The sequence below is a fragment of the Canis lupus genome, chromosome 38, assembly GCF_048164855.1.
Source record: "Canis lupus baileyi chromosome 38, mCanLup2.hap1, whole genome shotgun sequence".
Classification (NCBI taxonomy): Eukaryota; Metazoa; Chordata; class Mammalia; order Carnivora; family Canidae; genus Canis; species Canis lupus.
The window spans coordinates 11,260,589-11,281,125 of NC_132875.1; the positions used below are offsets into that span (position 1 = coordinate 11,260,589).

Here is a 20,537-nt window from a genome sequence, read left to right on the forward strand (position 1 = left end):
ATGACACATCTGCATGTTTGTTTATAGAATATATTTAGACCTCATTAGCTAATGATGAATCTATTATATTCCCCATTCGCAGCATAACAACAAAATACGTTCTGGTCCACAGAGTTTCTCTACTTTTTTGGGCTTATGATTGGCTGGGGGCGGGGGGGGGGTAGGGAGGAGGTGACAGAATCAGTACAATATTGAGTTTACCATATACAAATTCCCTTTGTCTGTGAGAAATTATAGTTAAAACTTACTGAGAGCATGCTGCGAGCCACACATTCAACCCTCACGTCGGTTCTTTGAGATTCCATTATTATCTCCATTTCTCAGATGGGAAAGGCAAGGTGTAAAAATTAAGTAGCTTGCCCACTTTTGCCCAGGTTGTTAAATGGGGAAGCACCAATAAAACTTCATCTCTTTTGGCTACAAGATGCACACGCTTAACCACTGTGCTGTATTGCCTCTCAAAATAAATGGATATGTCGGTAAGAAGGACCAAAGACAGAATTTAAAGTATATTAGAGGCGCCTGGGTGGCTCACTAGGTTGCATCTGCCTTCAGCTCAGGTCATGATCCCAGCATCCTGGGATGGAGCCCCAAGTCTGGCTCCCTGCTCAGTGGGGAGTGTGCTTCTCCTTCTGCCCCTCCCCCCTGCTCATGTTCTCTCTCTTTCTCGCTCAAATAAATAAATAAGATCTTTAAAATAAATAAATAAAGTATACTACCTAAAATTGAAGGAAAAAATTTCCCATTGTTTTTATAGTTAAATACCAAAATAGCTAAGATTCTCCCAAGTGTTAACAATGCATTTTATCTCATTTAATTTCCAAGATTACCCTGTGAAGTAGATACTGTTATTATTCCCATTTTGCATGTGAGGAAACAGAGAAAGGGGTCCAGTAACTTTCCCAGGTCAAATGCTGGATACCTTACATGGTAATAATCTTTTTCCCTGAGTCTTATTTACGTACTTGACCATGTTTTTAAATCTACTATCTTGTTTTTAAGCAAAACTGTTGATTCTTCTAAAATAGTAATTTTAGACATTTTAGATTATTTGTACATTATTTAAGAAAGAAAGTGGCAACATTTGAAAACATTACTAAAATGATTATTGTCTATTTGACATTCAGTTTCTGAATTTTAAAAAATATAGAGCCCTGCTTGTTTTTCTAAAGAAATGCATTATGTAAATGAGAAGAGGAAAGACTTCATTTTTATTTGAAGTTAATATTTGTTAGTATACTTCTCCATATACATTTAAAGACAATGGACCTTCCAAATATAAAGAGTAGTAGACTTGAATTACCAGAATGAGAAACAATGTCTGGTCAGAGATCTTGATGGCATAACTAATCCTAAATATAAGCTAATGCATTCCAACTTTGTAAATATTACAATTGAATTGAATTACAGGATTCCTGGAATACTCTTTCTCTTGATTATTGAACATTAGTGTTCAGATAGTCAGCACAAGCCCTCTGGTACCTTTCATAGCTATTACAGCATATTTCACAGTCTAGTAAACATTTGCTAACAAGTGTGTAAAAGTTTTATGTACATTTTGTTCATTCGTCTGCCAAAAACTACCGTGGAAGAGAAGGAACCGAAAGCATTCTTTTCATAAAGTTACACTTAGCAACTTAGCAAAATGCAAAATTATGTAAAAAGGGAGACATTCTTGCATCAGATGCCTGCCTATACTTTAAAAGCTGACTTACATGTACAAGTTTGATTTTGCACATATTTATATCTTGAAGCCCAAGATAGAGGCTGAATAAGTTTTGTGATTTTTCTATTCCCATCAGTAAGCTTTTATTTATTACAGAAATCAAAACCTCAATAAAGATATTGATTATCATAAAAACAAGTTACTATCAAAACTCTGGCATGCCTTGTTAAATTTTATTCAATAATGATTTAATAAGTGCCTGTTGTTACCAAGGCTTATAAGTGCTGAGGGAAATTTACTTTAAAAATAAATGTGCACCCCACTGCGTTCAAGGAATATACAATCTGAGTAGAATATTGGTTCATGTAGATATATAGCTGTAGCTTAAAGCAAAAATCATTGTTTTCTCCTAGGAGTGAGAGATTATTCTGGCAATTGCACTTGGATAAGGCTGCATAAAGGAGGTGACATTTCAGCTGAGTCATAGATTCCCAATTGAATTCCACCAATAAACAATGATTTAACCTAAATTCAGATAAGTTTTTATTTAATGGTAATGCTAAACATTCCACGTATTCCATAGTAGAAATAGTTCCTTACATGTTTCAGAAGTTTAAGACATTCTGGCCTACTATTAAAATATCTGATCTTTATTACCTCCTCAATATGGAGGTGAAAGTGGCAACCTTTGCTCTTTGGTGGTCATACTCTACAAAAATCCATTACAGCATGTAGAATTATGATATCACTGTAACTCCCCTCTCAACAAGTCGTCATGGGACACTTTACAGAACATCAAAGCTGAGCTCTGAACCTGTATTTGCCAACTCGACCATACAAGTAAATTGTCAACTCTACTGAATGAGCAATGCCTCTCAACTTCCAAAGCTGCCTTGGAAATGGATCTACATGTGACTCCATCTCTGCTTTAGGGCAATAACTTTTTGACTATAGCTGCAAAACAATCCAAGGCTATGTCTACCAAAAATTATGGACAGGCTTTTTTTCCACTGAATTCAACTATCGATTTAGTTAATAAGCTGATTAATTCAGCCAAATAGGCCACTTCACTCTTTTTTTCCCAAAGAATTTAAATTAATTGTGAATGGAAAAATTCATTGAATTTATTGAAATTTGATATGTGCAAGGAGGTGCCCTCTCCTCCCACATCTCTATATGTTCTAGCTCCTGTCTTACACAGTTACTTACAGAGCCCCAAAGATGGCATATGGTATATGCATTTCAAGACAGTTGTGCCTCTTTAGATGTTTTCTTTCACCTAGAGGCCTAGAGTGCTTCGCACTCTGGTTTGGAATTCCCTTTGAATATTGAGTTGAAATCATTTTCCTACATGATCGGTAGACTTTAACCCCTAGAAAATGAAAGCCATATCTTTTTTATTTCTCAATCCTGTTTTATGGCATAGGGCATGGCACGCATTACATTTTCAGTAGACATTTATTAAATGGAGTATAATAAACTAAGTTGAATGAAGTAGTATGGTATAGGGGGGAAAATGATTCTTTTGAGGCATGCATTCCCTGGTTCAAATCCAATAACCTCATTTTCTGTTTATATGATCTTTGACAAGTAACAGTTTCTCTGGACCTCAGGTTCCTCAGAGCAATGGGTTTCTGTGAGAATTAAGTATGTTAAAATATTTAGCATAATACCCCATATGTAGTTGACACTGAATAAGTTTGGATGTTCCTAGTAATTCAGTAATAAATTGTAAGACTTAAGAAACCAATACGTATTCAAAATCATTTAAAAAAAAATGTGACATGTTTTCTGCGCTGCCCCTTTAACTGCTTCATTCCCTGGAGGTAATGAAAGAAAGAAACTCAACACTTCTGTTCCAAAATATTCCCTAAAAAATTAACTTGTTAAAGCTTGATTTAGGGTCAGAAATAGCAAATAGGAGAATAAAGTAGGAAGTCAATTCAACAAAGATATTCAAGTATTATATGCTACACTGGATGAAGTGGATATGAAAATGAGTAATACATGGACTTCACTCAAAAAAGTAAGAAATATTATTAGGAATACCCCACAGTTTTATTAATGGATATTATAAATGCCAACCATAATATCTTAAGAAATACTGTATAGTGTCATGATCAGAGACATGACATGATCTGAATCTCTAATCTGAATTGATAGTTCCTCTTTATAAGGTGCAAGATGTCATCAGGATCAACCTCCAATTTTTTAAATGTAGACACATATCTTCTTGCATTTAATGGAGATATTCAAAAGGATCATGTTTATTTTGAGTAATTTTTAATCCCTCCTAAGAGTCAACACTAGTTTTGTTATATCATTTTTAAAGGAAATTAGAATAAGTTTGTTGCTGAAACTCTGAACTAAATATCAATGATAAACAGATTCCAGGAATGTGTAGTTGTAGCTAGGAATTGAATAAATTAAATCAATATCAGTTTACTAAGTGCCTACTATTTCCTAGGTACTATGGTGAGAAGAATAAAAGGATACTCCAAGATGCCTCAAATTATCTTAGATTCTGCTTGGAGACAAAATATCCAAATTTGAACTCAGGTGAAACGAATTTTCCTCAGTTTCCCCAAAGAGGTGGTCTGCTACCATAACCCTATGGACTTATTACATTGTATAGTAATTTCTCGTTCCTATGTTTCCTGCATTAGGCTCTGAGCCCCTTGATGGTAAGAGCCATCTTACTCTGTGTGGGTTGGTTTTTTTGTTTTGTTTTTTTTAGCATCTAGTAGAATACCTGATTCATAGTCAAGTTTTGTTAATTGTTAAATGAATGTTTTTGAGTAAATTTAAGTAACACTTCAAGAAAGTAGAAGTGTTATCACCAAAAAATGCATGATTAGTTGCCAAATGAAATGTTGAGGCAACAGTTTTAAAGTAGCTTGATTTGTTTTAGTTCAGTAACTTGTTATTGTGCTTCTATTACGTGACAGAAGCAAAACTAGGTTCTGCAAAATTACACGTGGTTCTTGGCCTCAAGTTGTTCCAGTGTTCTTAGCTGACAATCCTTTCTAATCTGAAAACAACTTGAGGCCAGACCATTTGATAAATGAGGACTTATTCCTACAGGCTGTGACACACTTAAAGCAAACAACCAAACAGTAGAGAAAAATATAACTTTTCTATTAACTACCCAAAAATACCTACTTGTTATTTAGAAATGATCCTTATTATATCCCTATTGTAGCATATTGAGAGTGTTTAGATATAATGAGTCTTTATCTGGTATCTGTTTAGTGACACTACACTAGCATTCCTCTGGCTGTATTACACCACAAAGGCCTACCATCAGTTCCCCTTAACTGTGTGATCCCGGGTAAATTATTGAACTTTCTGTGCCCTGGGCTGTGCTTATCTGTGAAGTGGGCATGACAGAAACAGTAGTAGCTAGCAGTTACTGATGGCTTACTCTATGTAGGCACTGTGCCAGATGTTCTATACAAATGATTTCTAAATAAAATCCTCAAATAAATCTCTGAGGTAAGTCTTAGTCTAATCACAGTTCTTGAAGGTAAAAAAAAAAATGGAAGCAAAAAGACTTTAAGTAACATGCCAAAGATTGGTAAAATCCTCTTCCAACATTGACAAATATGGTGGTTCCTGAACCACCTGCAGGTTCCCCCCCCCCCAACCTCACCCATCTCTCCGCCTCCTTCAGGATAGCCGATCCCCTAGGACTCTGCTCTGAGGAGCCAGAACAGCCCTTGACTGGCTGGGCAGTGCAGCTGGTCCCCGAGCTCCCCACTTGCCACCAACACTGGGCGCTACCAGAAGGGAAGTCATCCCTTTATCAGCACAGCCTCCCCGCAACTCCCACAGCAGTCACCCGGTCCTGTAGCAGGGTAAAGCAGATTAGGAAGAAGTAGGTCTGGACCCGAACTCTTGTTGGGTGGAAAAGGCATTGACAGGGCAGATCCATGGGCTATGGAGAGGAACCACAGGCTGGCAGAAGCGAGATCACTGTCAGGGGGGAAGCACCAGGACACAAGGGGTTGGAGGTTAATGGACACAGAGTCAAGAATGGTCCCTGCAAGTGGGCAGTGAGCAGAGTTGGGGGCCAGGAGCACTGATGCTTGGACTGGGGTCTGCCCACAGCCCTAGAGACGACCTTGGTCACTAGGTTGCTCATTGGGTCCAGACTTTAGCATCTGGGAAGATCCAGGCATGACCCAAATCCAAAAGAACTAAGATTCTGGGAGGTTTAGGACTAGTAGGTAAGTCCAGAATAAAGCAAGGGCCCAGTTCCTGGGACTCAAGTACCAAGGGAGAACTTAAGTACTCAAGGTCCTGGGACTCAGTGCACTGCTTTAAAACTTCCAAGTGCTCCCTGCTAAAATCAGGATGAGTCCAGGTGAAAGAGGGGAAATGAAGTCAAGGCAGAACGGGAAGTCAAATGACCAAAGCCACAGAGAGAGAAGGCACCAGAATCAAGGAGGAGGGTGCGGTCCACAGCACTAAATGCAAAGCGTGCTTCATGCACAAAAAGAGGCTTAGAAAAAAACACCATTAAAAAAAAATGGACTCGGGATCCCTGGGTGGCACAGGGGTTTGGCGCCTGCCTTTGGCCCAGGGCGCGATCCTGGAGACCCGGGATCGAATCCCACATCGGGCTTCCGGTGCATGGAGCCTGCTTCTCCCTCTGCCTGCGTCTCTGCCTCTCTCTCTTTCTCTCTCTGTGACTATCATAAATAAATAAACATTTAAAAAAAAAAAGAAAAAAAAATGGACTCAATGCAATCTTAGTAGTTAAAAAATCCTTATGCTAAATGGTAGTTGTTACTTAATGTGCGTTTTAGTACAAAAGCAAAAGAGATACTGATGTTAACTCCTTCAGTTTAATATCTTGAGACATAGCGACATCAAATAAAGGGAGGAGAGGGTAATTTGAATCTAGAAGAGGAAGTTGGGGAGCTGGATTTTCCAGCCCCGGTACTTCTCTTTGCCACCAGATAACTCCTCCAGTGACACCGCAGACCTGCTTCATTTCTGTGCAGCTGATGCCCTGTCCAGGCTTATATTTTTCTAACTGACAGTGAGTGTTCTTGCCAAATGCCAGGGCCCATAGTCACATCTGTTTGTCTCTCCTCCGCAGCTTGTCTGCGGCTGCTTGGGAACACATTTTATCCAGGGGCAGCTTTAACTAGGCCTAATTCTCTGAAAAGCCTCTGTCTGTAAATGCGTACAATGAAGAGACAAGTTCTTACTCTTTTCCCTTTAATATTATTGTGTTTGACACTGCCTGCTTCTGTCCCTGTCAGCCCCTGTCGAAAACCAAGTTTTCAGGCAAGGTGGTTTTCGCTAGGATGTTTTGTTTTGTTTTGTTTTTGCTTTTTTTTTTTTTTTTCCTGTTTTTTTTCCTCCAGATAAAATGTCCAGTTTCCTACCACCACACCGTTGAAAAGGATGAGGGCATAAAAACCAAGTGAAGTCTGTTTCAAAAGCAAAACCAACAACAACAATAACAGCAAAAGATTTCTTTCTGAGCTCTGCTTTTCTAATGCTGAATAGGAAAATCTTCAGAATTGGTACATGGGAAGCCATGTTTCAAATCATAACTAAGTGACAACTCTTACTAATCCAGAACCAAACGGCATTGTTTCTGGATCCTCTCCACTTAAAGATATGTTTACCTTCAATAGTAAAGGTGTGAGTAGTTATACAGTGATCAGGTCTTGATTCGTCTCCCCTCCTCTCCACTGCAAGCAAATACTGTTGATGGAAACAAATACACTGTTGATAGGACATTGCATTATCCTTCTTGAAAACATCACTGCAAAAAAAAAAAAAAAAAAGCCACCTATCACCTTGAATAGTAATGCAAGTACTCTGCTTTGCAAAAACAAATGACTCATTGAGACTGAAGCAACAAGGCTGCCTTTGAGACACTCATTGATTTTAAATTAAAAAATAACTGCTATGTTTTACATTAGGAGTGACAACAAATAACAGAGTAGACCTTACTTGTGTTATTTGTGGCAACTTCATTGCACCTATTTGAAGGAACAGGGGGGTGGACCAGCCTGAAGGGGGTAATCTTACTGGTCAATAATCCAGATCGCGGGATGTGCTGCAGCAGATAGTCAATTCCTGATAGAATTACTGAAATACAGCCAGCTGTTTTTCTTATGGCTTAGGTCTTGGGGTTCAATGTACTGACTTTATTAACTTGAACTTTATTCTCGTTGAATGTTTGTCTCTTTTCCTTTATGTAGCTCTGCTGGGGGCGGGGGAGGGGAGTTGAATGAAAATGTTATATTCCATTTCTTCCATAAAGACACCCAAAAGAGAATTTTCGGTCCAGTAGATGAGCAAAGATGTTTAAAAGAGGGAGTTAGTTGTTCCTGGGGTTTGTTTCACCATGTTTGCCAAGAGGCCTTTCCTAATAAGTTTGAATAGCGTTAAAAAAATGATAAAAGTTTTAACAGCAATATTGACTTGGAGAATGATTTTCAAGCAATGAGAAGACTCTGATTATGGGCCATTAGTGCAGGAACAGTGGAGGTGGAAGCTGGCAGTGTTAATAGTCACAATGAGTACCCACCATGTGTCAGACCCTTAAGTATTTCTTCTAATTATTTCTAGAAATATATATATATTTATATATAATATATATTAGATATATATAATATATATTAGAAATATATTTCTTAAGAAGGATGCTCCTGGCTACTATTTTTTTTTTTACCTTATTTTGAGCTTCAAGTATATCTGAAGTAATAAAACCTGGCATAGTTTTGTTTGTTTGTTTTTTTGCTTAATAATCCAGAATCAGGACTTTCCATGGACTGCCTACCCACCCCTGCCCACCTTCTCTCTCAGATAGACTAGCACTAAGAAGTTCCATAGCGCAGCAGCTTCATGCTATTCTCCACCAAAACAACCCCTCTCTCTACCAGCATCCGAGGATTCTAATCTGTCCAACCTTCTTTTCTGCCAAATAATGTTTAATGACTCCACATCAGATATAAGATCCAGACACCTTCATGGGCATATGTGGCATTTATGGCCCATGATCCAGCCCCACTGTTGTTCTTCCTTCAAATTATATAGTCTCTTCTCAAAACAGTGCTCCCCAGACATCTTGAATTACTCTTAAATCTCTGGCCAGAGCAAAAACTCTTTTGTTGAAGATACTTTCAGCAACAAGGACACCTGATTAGCTCAGTCAGAGCATGTGACTCTTGATCTCGAACATGAGTTTGATGCCCACGTTGGATGTAGAGATTACTTAAAAATAAAATCTTTTAAAAAATACTTTCAGTAACAAGTATAGAAAACCTAAGGAATCATGGCTTAAATTAAGGATATTTATAATGTTTTAACAAGAGGATCAGAAGTAGATAGTCCATGGGTTGACTTTTACAGCTCAATAACAAAAGAGCTATGCCTCAGAATTCAGATTCCCACCTTATTCCCATTTTTAGAATGTTACCTTTCCCTCCTCCTCCACTATTCCTGATATCCGAGCCTGAGCCTGTCTGGTGTATGCTCCGCCAAAGGTCAGTGTTACTGCAGTCTTTAGCTAGGGGGAGATTTCAAGGGGGCTCACAGATGGTAAAGGATAATTTTGTACAAAAAAGTAAAATCGTGACTCTTTCACGAATAAAAAATGAGGATGTGTTTGAGATATTTAACTCATGAGTTAATGAGGGAACCAGGCAGATGTTATTTGTAGCAACATAAAAGGAGTTCAAAGGAGAAGTCAAACACAAATTTATAAGGAATAAGGAATGTAGACATGAATGCGCAAATGCATGCAAGACTTTTCCACAGGAGGGAGGATTGCCCTTCCTCAGGACAATTCATTTGCATTTCTGTACGCAGGAATTATTTCCCATTGCTTTCAGATATCTATAACTTAGAGTTGTAAATTAGCTCCCATAGAATCAGTCTGATGACAAGAAGAGTGTGCTCTCAAAGTATAGTTTTCCACTAATGCAAAAATATTTCCCTATGAAAGAAAAAAAAATATTCAACACAACATGTTTAGAATTGTTATAAGGACCTAAATAATGTAGTCTCTACTAACAGCTAATAAAGTTGGTGTTGCCTGCCACTGCCACCACTGTCCCTAATTATTTCATGTACTCATGACTTAATCTCCCCATTCAGGCCGTAAACTCCTCCAATAATAGGAAGTGAACATTCCGTGTCCTTCGTGTCTTCCATTTCTTCTTCCCTGCTCTCCACATTGTCACCACCTCAGTGAGCTCTTATGCTAAATCAGTAGTAGATACTAATAAGTACTTGCTGAATAAATGAATTCATTAATTTTGTATAAAAAGGATGTGTCCTCTCTGATATTACTGTCGTTTTTTAAAATTTCTAAGAGTTTTAAAAAATAAATGTGATCATAACCATTCATTTTTCTTGGCCTTGGAGCCAAGACCACACCTCAGAAGCCAATAAAAATGCTAGTTTTGCATGTCTCTTAACATTCTGACATATGGTATGTGTGCATGTATTTCTGCAGTTAGTCACTACCTGAATGAACTTTTTTTTTTAAGATTTATTTATTCATTCATGAGAGACACAGAGAGAGAGGCAGAGACACAGGCAGAGGGAGAAGCAGGCTCCCTCCCTGCAGGGAGACTGATGAGGGGTTGATTCCAGATCATGCCCTGAGGCGAAGGCAGACGCTCAACCTCTGAGCCACCCAAGCATCCCTGAATGAACTAATTTTTAAAATTATTTTAATAGTTGTAAGTATTCTACAACAGGGAAACATTATACACTCAATACAAAAGGAAGAGAACGACACAAATGCCTATTTGCTATTACCTATGTTGATAGATTTTCATGATGTATTTATTTGATTGTGGATCACCCAGATAACTATTGTACTTTGTCCTGTATAGGTAGAACCTATGTGTAAAGTAATTTTACTCCCCAGTTCCTATTTTCCATTATATTTAAACACCTGAGAATATGTGTATAAATATATATCTTGGTCTTTTACCTGAATTAATTTTTCCCTTTAAAATTTTTCTCTAATAATCTGGGTATGTCGGGGAGAAAATAAAATTTCTGTGTCTTTCAAGATTCTTCTAGCTGGGCTAAGAATCAAACTGACATGGGACAGATTAACAGGGAGTAATCAAATTAAACTTTGTACATACAGGGAACCCACACAAACAGGAGATTCCAAAGACAATGAGGCAAAGGAGGTGTTTATGTCATCCTGAATGAAGGAGAAGGGGAATAGGAGTCTGCGACTTAAAATGGAGGAATACAGTTCATAAGATGAAACAAGTCAAAATGTTTGGTGAACCAATGTTTGTTGGGCCATTCAGAAACAATGGGATGGAGAGAGGACCCTGATCCAACAGGCTTTGCTAGGTTAAATATAAAACTTCAGGATACTACCAGATATCTCTATGAATTACTAAAAGAACATGTGCTATAATAAACATGCATCATTTATTTCTGCTTCATGATCCCCAGACACTATCCTAACCCTCCATCTGGGATTATGATCCAGGAAATGAACAGAGACCTTCTATAGCCTGAAATGTTTGAAGACTTTTAAATCCTTTCCGTTTTTGTATTTTTTCTTGATTTCCAAATGGGCCATCCCTAATTCCTCCAAAACTTTTTAATTTAGGATCCATGATTAGGCAAAAGGATCCAATTCTAACTAGTTTCAAGACTATCAGAAGGTCTACTTCTCAGTTCTTATATATTATGTCTTTACAAATATAATCCAATATCAGGTTAGCCTATTTGGTAGCAGTAGACAGCATTAACATATTCAAATTATGTCTCCTCACCTAGCTAATAAACAATTAACTAGAGAATTCTAATCATATGAATTATAAGAAAGAACATCACTATTTCCTTCTATCTGTTTAAAATGTTTTAAAAGAATTCACTGCCACATAATATCCTAAAAGAAATTGATCATACTTTTCCTGTAATAAATGTTGCTCTGACAGTAAAGCATTAGTAACCAATTGATAACCTAGCAACAATATTGTGATCTCTTTAGATAATTAATCTTAGCTATTTTCCTGTCAGAAGCAACAGTGCTTGATTTTATGTTGAGCTAGAAAGATTGCCAGTTTTGAAAATTAAAAAGCATTCCTTTTATATTATTCATTCCAGTAACAATTTATGATGGCGCATTTAGCTGCTGAACGCTTGTCAACAAACGTAATTATGTTTCGATATAAACAAGATTGGTGGTTTTACTATGCTGCTCCATCTTTGTTGAGAATGTTTTGATTTAGGTTCAGATTATACAAGCTGTGTATTTATGTGTCATTTTTTTCCTCCTTTGTTAATAGTTTTTTCTGATAATTACTTGTAGGCAAACAAGCATGCATTTAGGATCCTTATGCACAGGAGATATCAAACGAAGAAGAAAAGCAGCACCCTTGCCTGGACCTACTACTACAGGTAAAGCAAAAATGGGTTGGGGCAGATCACAAATATAAAGTTCATAAATCGGGCAGCCCGGGTGGCTCAGCGGTTTAGCGCCGCCTTCAGCCCAGGGCCTGATCCTGGAGACCGAGAATCAAGTCCCACGTCGAGCTCCCTGCACAGGGCCTGCTTCTCCTTTTGCCTGTGTCTCTGCCTCTCTCTCTCTCTCTGTCTCTCATGAATGAATAAATAAAATCTTTAAAAAATAAGAAAATAAATAAAGTTCATAAATCCTCAAGAAGAAAATACAGATAATTCTAAATCATTTGCATGTAAGAAGAGGCACAGATACAAGCAACTATTAAATCATTTGCATTTGGTGACAGGTTGTGTTGCATGTTCCTTGTGTAGATCTTTCAGGCAGCCAATCAATAAAATACTTCACACCTGCCCAAATGCAAGACTTTGTGTGAGGTATTAAAGGGTACAGAACTTCAAAGGCTGTATCTTTGGCCTCCAGAAATTTATAGACTGGTTGGGAAAACAAGGCATAAGTAGATGAAAAGGAAAATAACCCCAGAAGAGATTAATAGCAAGAAATTCAAAAGTATAAGGAACAGTCTCAAAACTCAGGGTCCCATATTATAGAAGATTCAAGGCTAGCCATGAATGCATCAGTCTGGTTTCTAGTCCCAGCTCTGCAGCAGTTCTAGATTTGTCTTTCCTTATTTAAACAGGGTTGCCTGGCTGGCTCTGTTAGTAGAGCTTGCAACTCTTGATCTGAGGGTCCTGAGTTCAAGCCCCATGTTGGGTGTGGAGCCTATTAAAAAAAAAAAAAAAGAAAGAAAGAAAGAAAATTTGCATTAGAATAAAAAGTCTCATTATTTCCACCTAACAAATCACATCGTTCTAATAGCAGGCCATTCTAATGAGTGTGGATTAGAGGAAACCACAAGTGCTGAGCAGAGAGAAGTCACTAGACCAGAGGGGACAGGAAGCCTTCCCAGGGCAAAGCCTCAAACTTGGAAGTGAAGGATGTGAATAATTTTAGTATGTATAACAAAATCTCATGCAAGAGCAATGGTAAGGAAAGGCAGAGATGAAAACCAGTGAAAGGAGGAAGCCAGCTGGGCCTTATAAGGTAGACATCCACCTAGAAATGAAGTACTATTAACCATCATGGATTTGTGGTGCAGCTGAAATGTTTCCAGTTTAGATACTTGGTCAGTTACAAGAAATACTAGCCTTGGCCTATTGCCTGAGATCCTTACCAATTCAGATTTATAAACTTTCTCTTAACTCTCTTGGGAAACCTTTTATAGGAAAAGTTATTTTTTCCATGATGAATTATAGAATGTGAAAATAAGATTCATGTCAACCAGGAGAATAAACTGTGAGAAAGGAGGAAAAAAATCTTGACATGGTGATTTTCAAAGAAATAAAAGATGTGAAGCTTTAATTCTCCATTTAGGGGACCTAAAAATTGAATAACTTAAAATTGGAACCCTATATAAAGGGTTATGTTAGGAAATTATGTATGTAGTTATGAGTAAATATAATATTGATCTTCATCTTGTAGCTGTATTGAATTTTCAGAATTTGGAAATAAGAAACACCTGTGTATGGAATGTGTATTTATGTAGAATAATATTTACCACTTATTGGGTGCCTACTCTGTAACAGGAACTTTATTATTTCATTTTATCTTTGTAACAACTTTGTGAGCTAGGTGGTATGAGCATCACTTTATACCATAACATTAAGATGCAGAGAAGTGTTAGATTTTTCTTCATTCCCTAAGAAGCCATAATTATTGAATGGCAAAGGGAGGTTTCAGGCCTGCGTCTACCCACATGACCCCTAAATCCCTATTCTTTCATGACAACATATGGCCTTTTTGTAAGAATGTATTTGTAAAGACTGTTCTGTTGTATATGTTTATTTGAACTTGCTATTATGTGTTAAGTTTCATAGAAGAGTTACCTAAATATTGCTATGTAGAGATACAGAACATTCGTGAGAATACCTCTAATATATCTCTTTACGCAGGGACAGATAGCCACTTTTAGATCGAATACATGTCATAAGTTCCTCAATTCAAATCTTTCATAAGGCAGGTGTAGAATTCTTTAATATCCCCATTCCAGTTGAATGGTCCCCTGAATTCTCTTATCTTTCAATGATTCAAACATTAGTGGCAGAAATAGTACAAGAACAATCTTAGGGATGTGACTAAAGCACCTTAGTGCCAGCAATAAGGAAGAGAGAATATCAGGGTCAGGTTCTAACACTCTGAACATATGTGAAGTGAGAAGGAAAATGCATAATGGTTGAGGAGAGGATAATATAATTATTTCTACAAGGTGATTTTGACGTTACAACTCAGTAGCATCAGAGGAAATCATTTATACGGAGTATGGGTCTAAACATTAAACTTTAGCCTAAAACATTCATAAGCCTATACCAGCATATTTCAGACATTATATTTCAAAACTGTTGTGATTCTCTTAAGATTCAGGATTTTGATTATATTACTAGATTTTTTTTTCCTTAAAGAATAAAATTCATAGAAATTTAATGCATTTTTGTAATTACTCACAGTAGTGGAGTAAGAGAATTATGTTACTCATTTCAAATGCGTCTTTTAAATCCATGCATAACTGTTCCTCTCAAAGAGGAAGAGAATGAGGTTATTTAAAAGTCCTCAGTTTTAAAAAGAATATCTTCTAATACTAATGAATCAACTCTAAGGTGAAGATTATTATCCAAATTCAAGTAAGAAATGCTTTTGCATAAATACACTTTGATAATGAGGTTATGAATCCTCGATCATCTTGTCTCTGAAAATTATAATTTTCAAATTCTGAAGTATATTCAGTCTCATAATAGTCAATTATATTTGTCAGCTTCCAGAGTTGAGTTAGCATGTAGAACTATTTCAAAATGAATATTCTTCCCATTTTATAGGCCCTTTCAGACCTCCCCCCAAAACACATCAAATTGAGATACATTTTCACACTTTCTGTTGCCTCTAGTCAACATTCAATCTAAGGTGGAAAAATGCAGGTAAAGATAACAGTCTCTCATGTGAAGTAGGGGATAAGAGTTAAAAGGCAGACAGCTTGAATATTATTTAATGATCCCCTCTGATTTATATGTGAAATATTGTACAGTTAAACAGCACTTTTAGAAAATATTTACCAAAGCATTGTCAGAAGACTATAATTTGGCACTCTAACTTTATAATCCTGAACAGGGTTTATACAACAATTGAAAACTCCAAGAATAAACAGTTATGTATTATACATGTAATAAATACTTGTAAGTCACCGATGAAATTAATAACCCAAAATCTGATCTTTACCTGCTAGTGTGTTGAAAATTTTACTCACCCTGTTTTAGCAATAGCATTGAAGCATAATTTCATTCACTTTGTACAGCTATAGAGCTATAGTCTAGCCAGCAGTGTTATCGGTTGAACATTTATTAATTGTGACAGGAACACCAAATTTATTTCAGTGCTTTAGCTTATTTACTGCTCTTTCACCTTTGTATTTTGTATCGACAAAGTAAAATGAATATTGATAAGGTTAGATATTGATTTTTAAATGTATGGCTTGTTCTCTGCCTCATTCAAAGTCACATACCAAAAGATAGTGGATGTCTCAGTAGCAAAGGATGTAGATTTACTATTATAAAATTGAGAACTGTTGAAGCAAGAAGGTTTGCCAGCAGAATGCATTTTATAGTTTGAAAAATGTCACCTGTAAAGGTGAAGAAAAGCAGTGAGCAAAATAGAAAGAATATTATTAACACATTTTTAAAAGGCAGTCAGCAATGTTGGTTATGGTCTGCGTTTTTGGTAGAAGTCATAGCTTAGTAAGGATCTCATAGTGAAAAGATATAAGCGTGCTTTTGGAAATATTATGGCTACCACATTCATTTAAAGGTTTAGTCCACTACGCATTACTAAATTCATTGTTATCCACAATTAGTATTTGCTGTTACTATTTTGCTTTGTATTGAACTGATAGCATAGGGAAAATATTCATCGAAAAGAGTCAACCTTTTTCCTATACATTTTATATTACGTAGACATGCCTAGTGAAGTTTAATATCTTGGTATAGATATTGCTCCAGGCTATGTTTTCATGGACATGCAAGATCTTTGCAAGGGGTTGCTTTACAGCCTTCTGTGACTTTTTGACTTCTTCCTCAGCATTCTACTGGTATTTCAATAATAAAATAATCTTGGAATATTTAAGACAATAAAGGCAAGTTGCAAACCATAATAATGGGTAAAGATTTTTTAAAGATGTACTTTTAATTAAAAGTCTTACTGATCATAATCAGGAAATGGTTAGTGTAACCAAGCTCCCTTCCTGCTGTATCTCTTCAGTTGTCCAAAATTTATTTTATCAATAATTGTATTTTTATTTTCTTTTACCACTGGATCTATATGATCAATGTAGATTATCTAATCTCTTCCAGGACTTTAAAATGGGCAGACTTTTGGAGATGTTGTTGTTTTTAATTTTGAAACCAAACATATCACCCTCATCCTCTTGATACTGAAACCAAACATATCACCCTCATCCTCTTGATACATGCATCACCAAACTGACTTTCAGTTTGGTGTTTTAGGAGAGTCTTAACTCTCCACTACCATTTGGTACAAGGTATACTTAAGGAGAGGGTAAACATCCACATTAGATAGAAAATAATCATGTTCCTGACAATATGAAAGACTAAATAATGAGAAAATTCTCAAACTACAGAATACCTGGACATACCTAACAAAGTGTAAAGCAATCTTTTTAGATGCATAGCTGAGACTAAAGGAAATTGTTCCAGACCAGAAATGGTCCTATGGAGCCCCCATGCCCATGCCCAGTTTTGCCAATCTAGGAAACCCTGAGGTGGGTTTGTTAGTGCCCCGTAGGAAGGGAGCTAAGCTGAGAAGTTGGATGTAAGGATCGTATCAAGTCAGAACATCTGGAAAGCTCTATCCTAAGAAGAAGGCAGGTTAGAAACAAAACTTACCCACAGGCATGGGAAAATAAGAATCTCATTTCTACCTGAGCTCCAAGTAGAAGACTCTGAAGATGTATAACCAGAGCTTATCCTCACATGAGTTTCTACTTTAAAATTATACCAAGTCAACAAATTAACATAAAAACCGGACTTTGAAGCAAAGCTTCTAAAGTTTCTTTTTTCTAAAGCTACTTTAGTGGTACATGCCTTAAACCCCAATGACTATCTTAATTTCACAAATGAAAACCTACTGAAGGTGATGTCATAAACCAAAACTTAAAAAAAAATGGAAATTATAAACAGATTTAAAAACAGAAGGAAATAACTATAGAAAAAAAGTAAGACAAGCATGGTAAAGAACCAAAGAGAATTTGATATTCTTATTTATTATGAAAAAATCTTGAAAATTATAAATTCACTGGATGGATGACACATTCAATACAGCTAGCCATACAACAACAACAAAACTAATGAATTCTAAGAGCAATCTGAAAAGATTGCCTAAAAGAAGCACTGAGATAAAAATATAGAAGATAGAATGGCTACAGGATTATGAGGGGGATGAAGTTCAACATACATCCAATAGGGCTTCCACGAGGAGTAAAAAGAATAGGGAGGTCCATTATTTGAGGATCATATTGACTGAATTCAGTGAAAATGATGGAATTTATACAACTGAAGGAAAATGTGAATCTTCATATTCAAAAAAGTACAAGTCCTTATCAAGAAACAGTAAATATAAATTTAGTTGTATCTAGACTCATTGTAATAAAACTTAAGAACACCAAAGAGAAAGAAAAGGACTTAGCAGCCAGGGAAAAAAGATGGAACCTACATCAGAATGAAATTACAATGGTAGCAGACTTAAAAACATCAGTACAGTCCAGAAGATAAGAGTAATATTTTCAAAGTGTGGAGATAAAATAATAATCAACATAGAGTTTTATATCCAGTTAAACCACTTCCTAAGAGTGAGGATGAAATAAAGACAATTTCAGGTAAATACCAATTATTACTAAACTTAATATGTCATGTAGAAGAAAACGGAATTCATAAAGAGAGAATCAAAATCAAAATGGAGGGGCACCTGGATGTCTCATCTGTTAAGCATCTGCCTTCAGCTCAGGTCATGATCTCAGGGTCCTGGGATGGAGCCCTGTGTCAGGTTCTCTGCTCAGTGGAGAGTCTGCTTCTCCCTCTCCCTCACTCCCTTCCCTCCCCCTACTCCCCCCTCCCCATGCTCTCTCTCATAAATAAATAAATAAATAAATAAATAAATAAATAAATAAATAAATAAATAAAATATTTTTTTTTAATAAGCTGGAAGTAAAACTCTGGACAACAATACGGACATGTGATGAAATAATAAGTCAGTTATGCATGTTGATATTTAAAGGTAATCACTAAAACAATAAAAATGCAACATATAATTTTCAAGCTGATGTAAGCAAACAATAAGTGCCAGAAAGGAAGAGACAAAAATGTAGAGGAATGCAAGGCAAATAGCATTAAATAATACAGGAAAAATAGATCCAAATATACCGAGGATCACAATAAATGTAAATGGAGTAGATGCCTCAGTTAAATTCAAGGATTATTATAATAGATAAAAAAAAGCAAAACAAACCCCCGTGAATTGTGTTTACAAGTACAACTAAAACTTAAATTGTAATTTAAATACCCACCAGATCAGCTGGATTTATAGCAAGCAAAATGAATCTTTAGGTATCACAAGAGAGTTGAACCTCTCTCTTCAGACAGACTTGCTATGTGCTAGGTTAGACTAGTAATTTCTGGGGTTTAAAATTTATGAACAGTAAAATCCAAGTCATTTGGGAGAATGTGGCAGAAGAAATGACATAAGAGAAAATATTGGTGATATAATATTTTAAGTCAGATGTTCAGTCAGTGAATGAATAAGATTTGGACTCAAATGTAAGTCCACATTCTAATTGAGACACTTTCTAGCTAGTTGACTTGGGGCAGGTTGTATTACCTCTTCAAACCTCAGTGTCATCTATAAAATGGAACCAATAATACCTATCTTTTAGATTGATAAGGAAGAGCAAAAGAAATGGTGAATATGGAAGCATCTGTAACCTGAAGAGCTGTAGCTATCATCATATTTTGTTATCCACCTATGTCAGTGTATGTTTGCTGTATATGCAAATTGAGAGAAATTATTACAATTCACTTATAACCCAGTTAATTTTTATTTTAGTTGTTTGAAGCATCATCATCACTAGAATTGTTTATTTGCCATTAATTCTCATGGAAAGTGTGTAGGTTTTTGGAGTAAACTTAACCAAATTAGAATCTTAGCTTACTCACTATGTAGTCATGGTCAAATGACATCATGTCTCCAAGCCCGACTAGAATTCCTTCCTAGCACAGTTGTTATGAGGAATGGATCTAATGAATGCCATATGTCTAACAAGTAAACAATGTGTGTGGTACGTAGTAGGCAGACCATAAATGATCCTGATTATATTATTGTAAATAGACATAACTGTGTGCCTTCAGAACCAATACAATTTTAAGATTTTTTTAGCTTTTTTTAAACACTCTTCTTTGATTCGTAATGATTCCATAAGAAATATATTTCTGTATAATCAAAATATCTATTAATAAAAACACTCTTGGGGCACCTGGTGGCTCAGTCAGTTGAGCGTCTGCCTTCAGCTGAGATCATGACCCCAGGGTTCTGGAATTGAGCCCCACACTGAGGTCCCTGCTCAGCCAGAAGTCTGCTTCTCCCTCTCCTCCTACCCCTCCCCCTGCTCATACACTCCCTCACTCTCTTTCTTTCACTCTCAAATAAATAAATAAAATCTTTAGAAAAAAATATTTCCATATCCAAACATGTCAATATAGATCACATCTTTCATTCGTTACAAAGTTTTTCTCAGGGATCCCTGGGTGGCGCAGCGGTTTGGCGCCTGCCTTTGGCCCAGGGCGCGATCCTGGAGGCCTGGGATCGAATCCCACGTCGGGCTCCCGGTGCATGGAGCCTGCTTCTCCCTCTGCCTGTGTCTCTGCCTCTCTGTCTCTCTCTGTGTAACTATCATGAATAAATAAATAAAATCTTTAAAAAAAAAAAAAAACAAAGTTTTTCTCACCTTGAAAAAAACAAAAACAAAACAAAACAGGAAATTAGTTCCACATTAAATTTTTATTATTTAAAAAGTATGTGCCTTGTATTCTAAGCCAGTAAGGGTTTGAACTGATTTGAGTTAGCAAAACTCACTTGAGAAACGTCTACAGTATTGCAGAAAAGATGCAGAATGGCCTGAATCAGGCTTTTCTATATTAAGAATAAAACAAAACATCTGACAAAGTGTAGTAACACCTACCATTTTCTCACCTCTCAAACTGTGCTAAATGCTGTTTCTTTCCTTAACAGTAATCAAAAAAATCATGTCCTTAAATTAGTTATTAAGAACAGAGAAAAAAAAATAAG

The 20,537-nt window shown here is 36.4% G+C and overlaps 1 protein-coding gene across 5 annotated transcripts in view; it reads left to right on the forward strand.

The window, feature by feature from the left end:
- The window catches only part of GPATCH2 (G-patch domain containing 2), a 170,207-nt gene that overhangs the window by 141,248 nt on the left and 8,422 nt on the right, over positions 1-20,537 (forward strand). For 2 of the 5 annotated variants that reach the window (XM_072814585.1, XM_072814584.1), the window contains exon 9: positions 11,991-12,079. The exons of 1 other annotated variant lie outside the window; for it this stretch is intronic. In XM_072814585.1, coding sequence (XP_072670686.1) covers positions 11,991-12,079 — 89 coding nt within the window. Of the gene's footprint in view, positions 1-2,079; positions 2,213-4,133; positions 4,226-11,990; positions 12,080-20,537 lie in introns of those variants that run through there. 2 more of the 5 variants (XR_012025850.1, XM_072814587.1) reach the window with 2 other exon arrangements.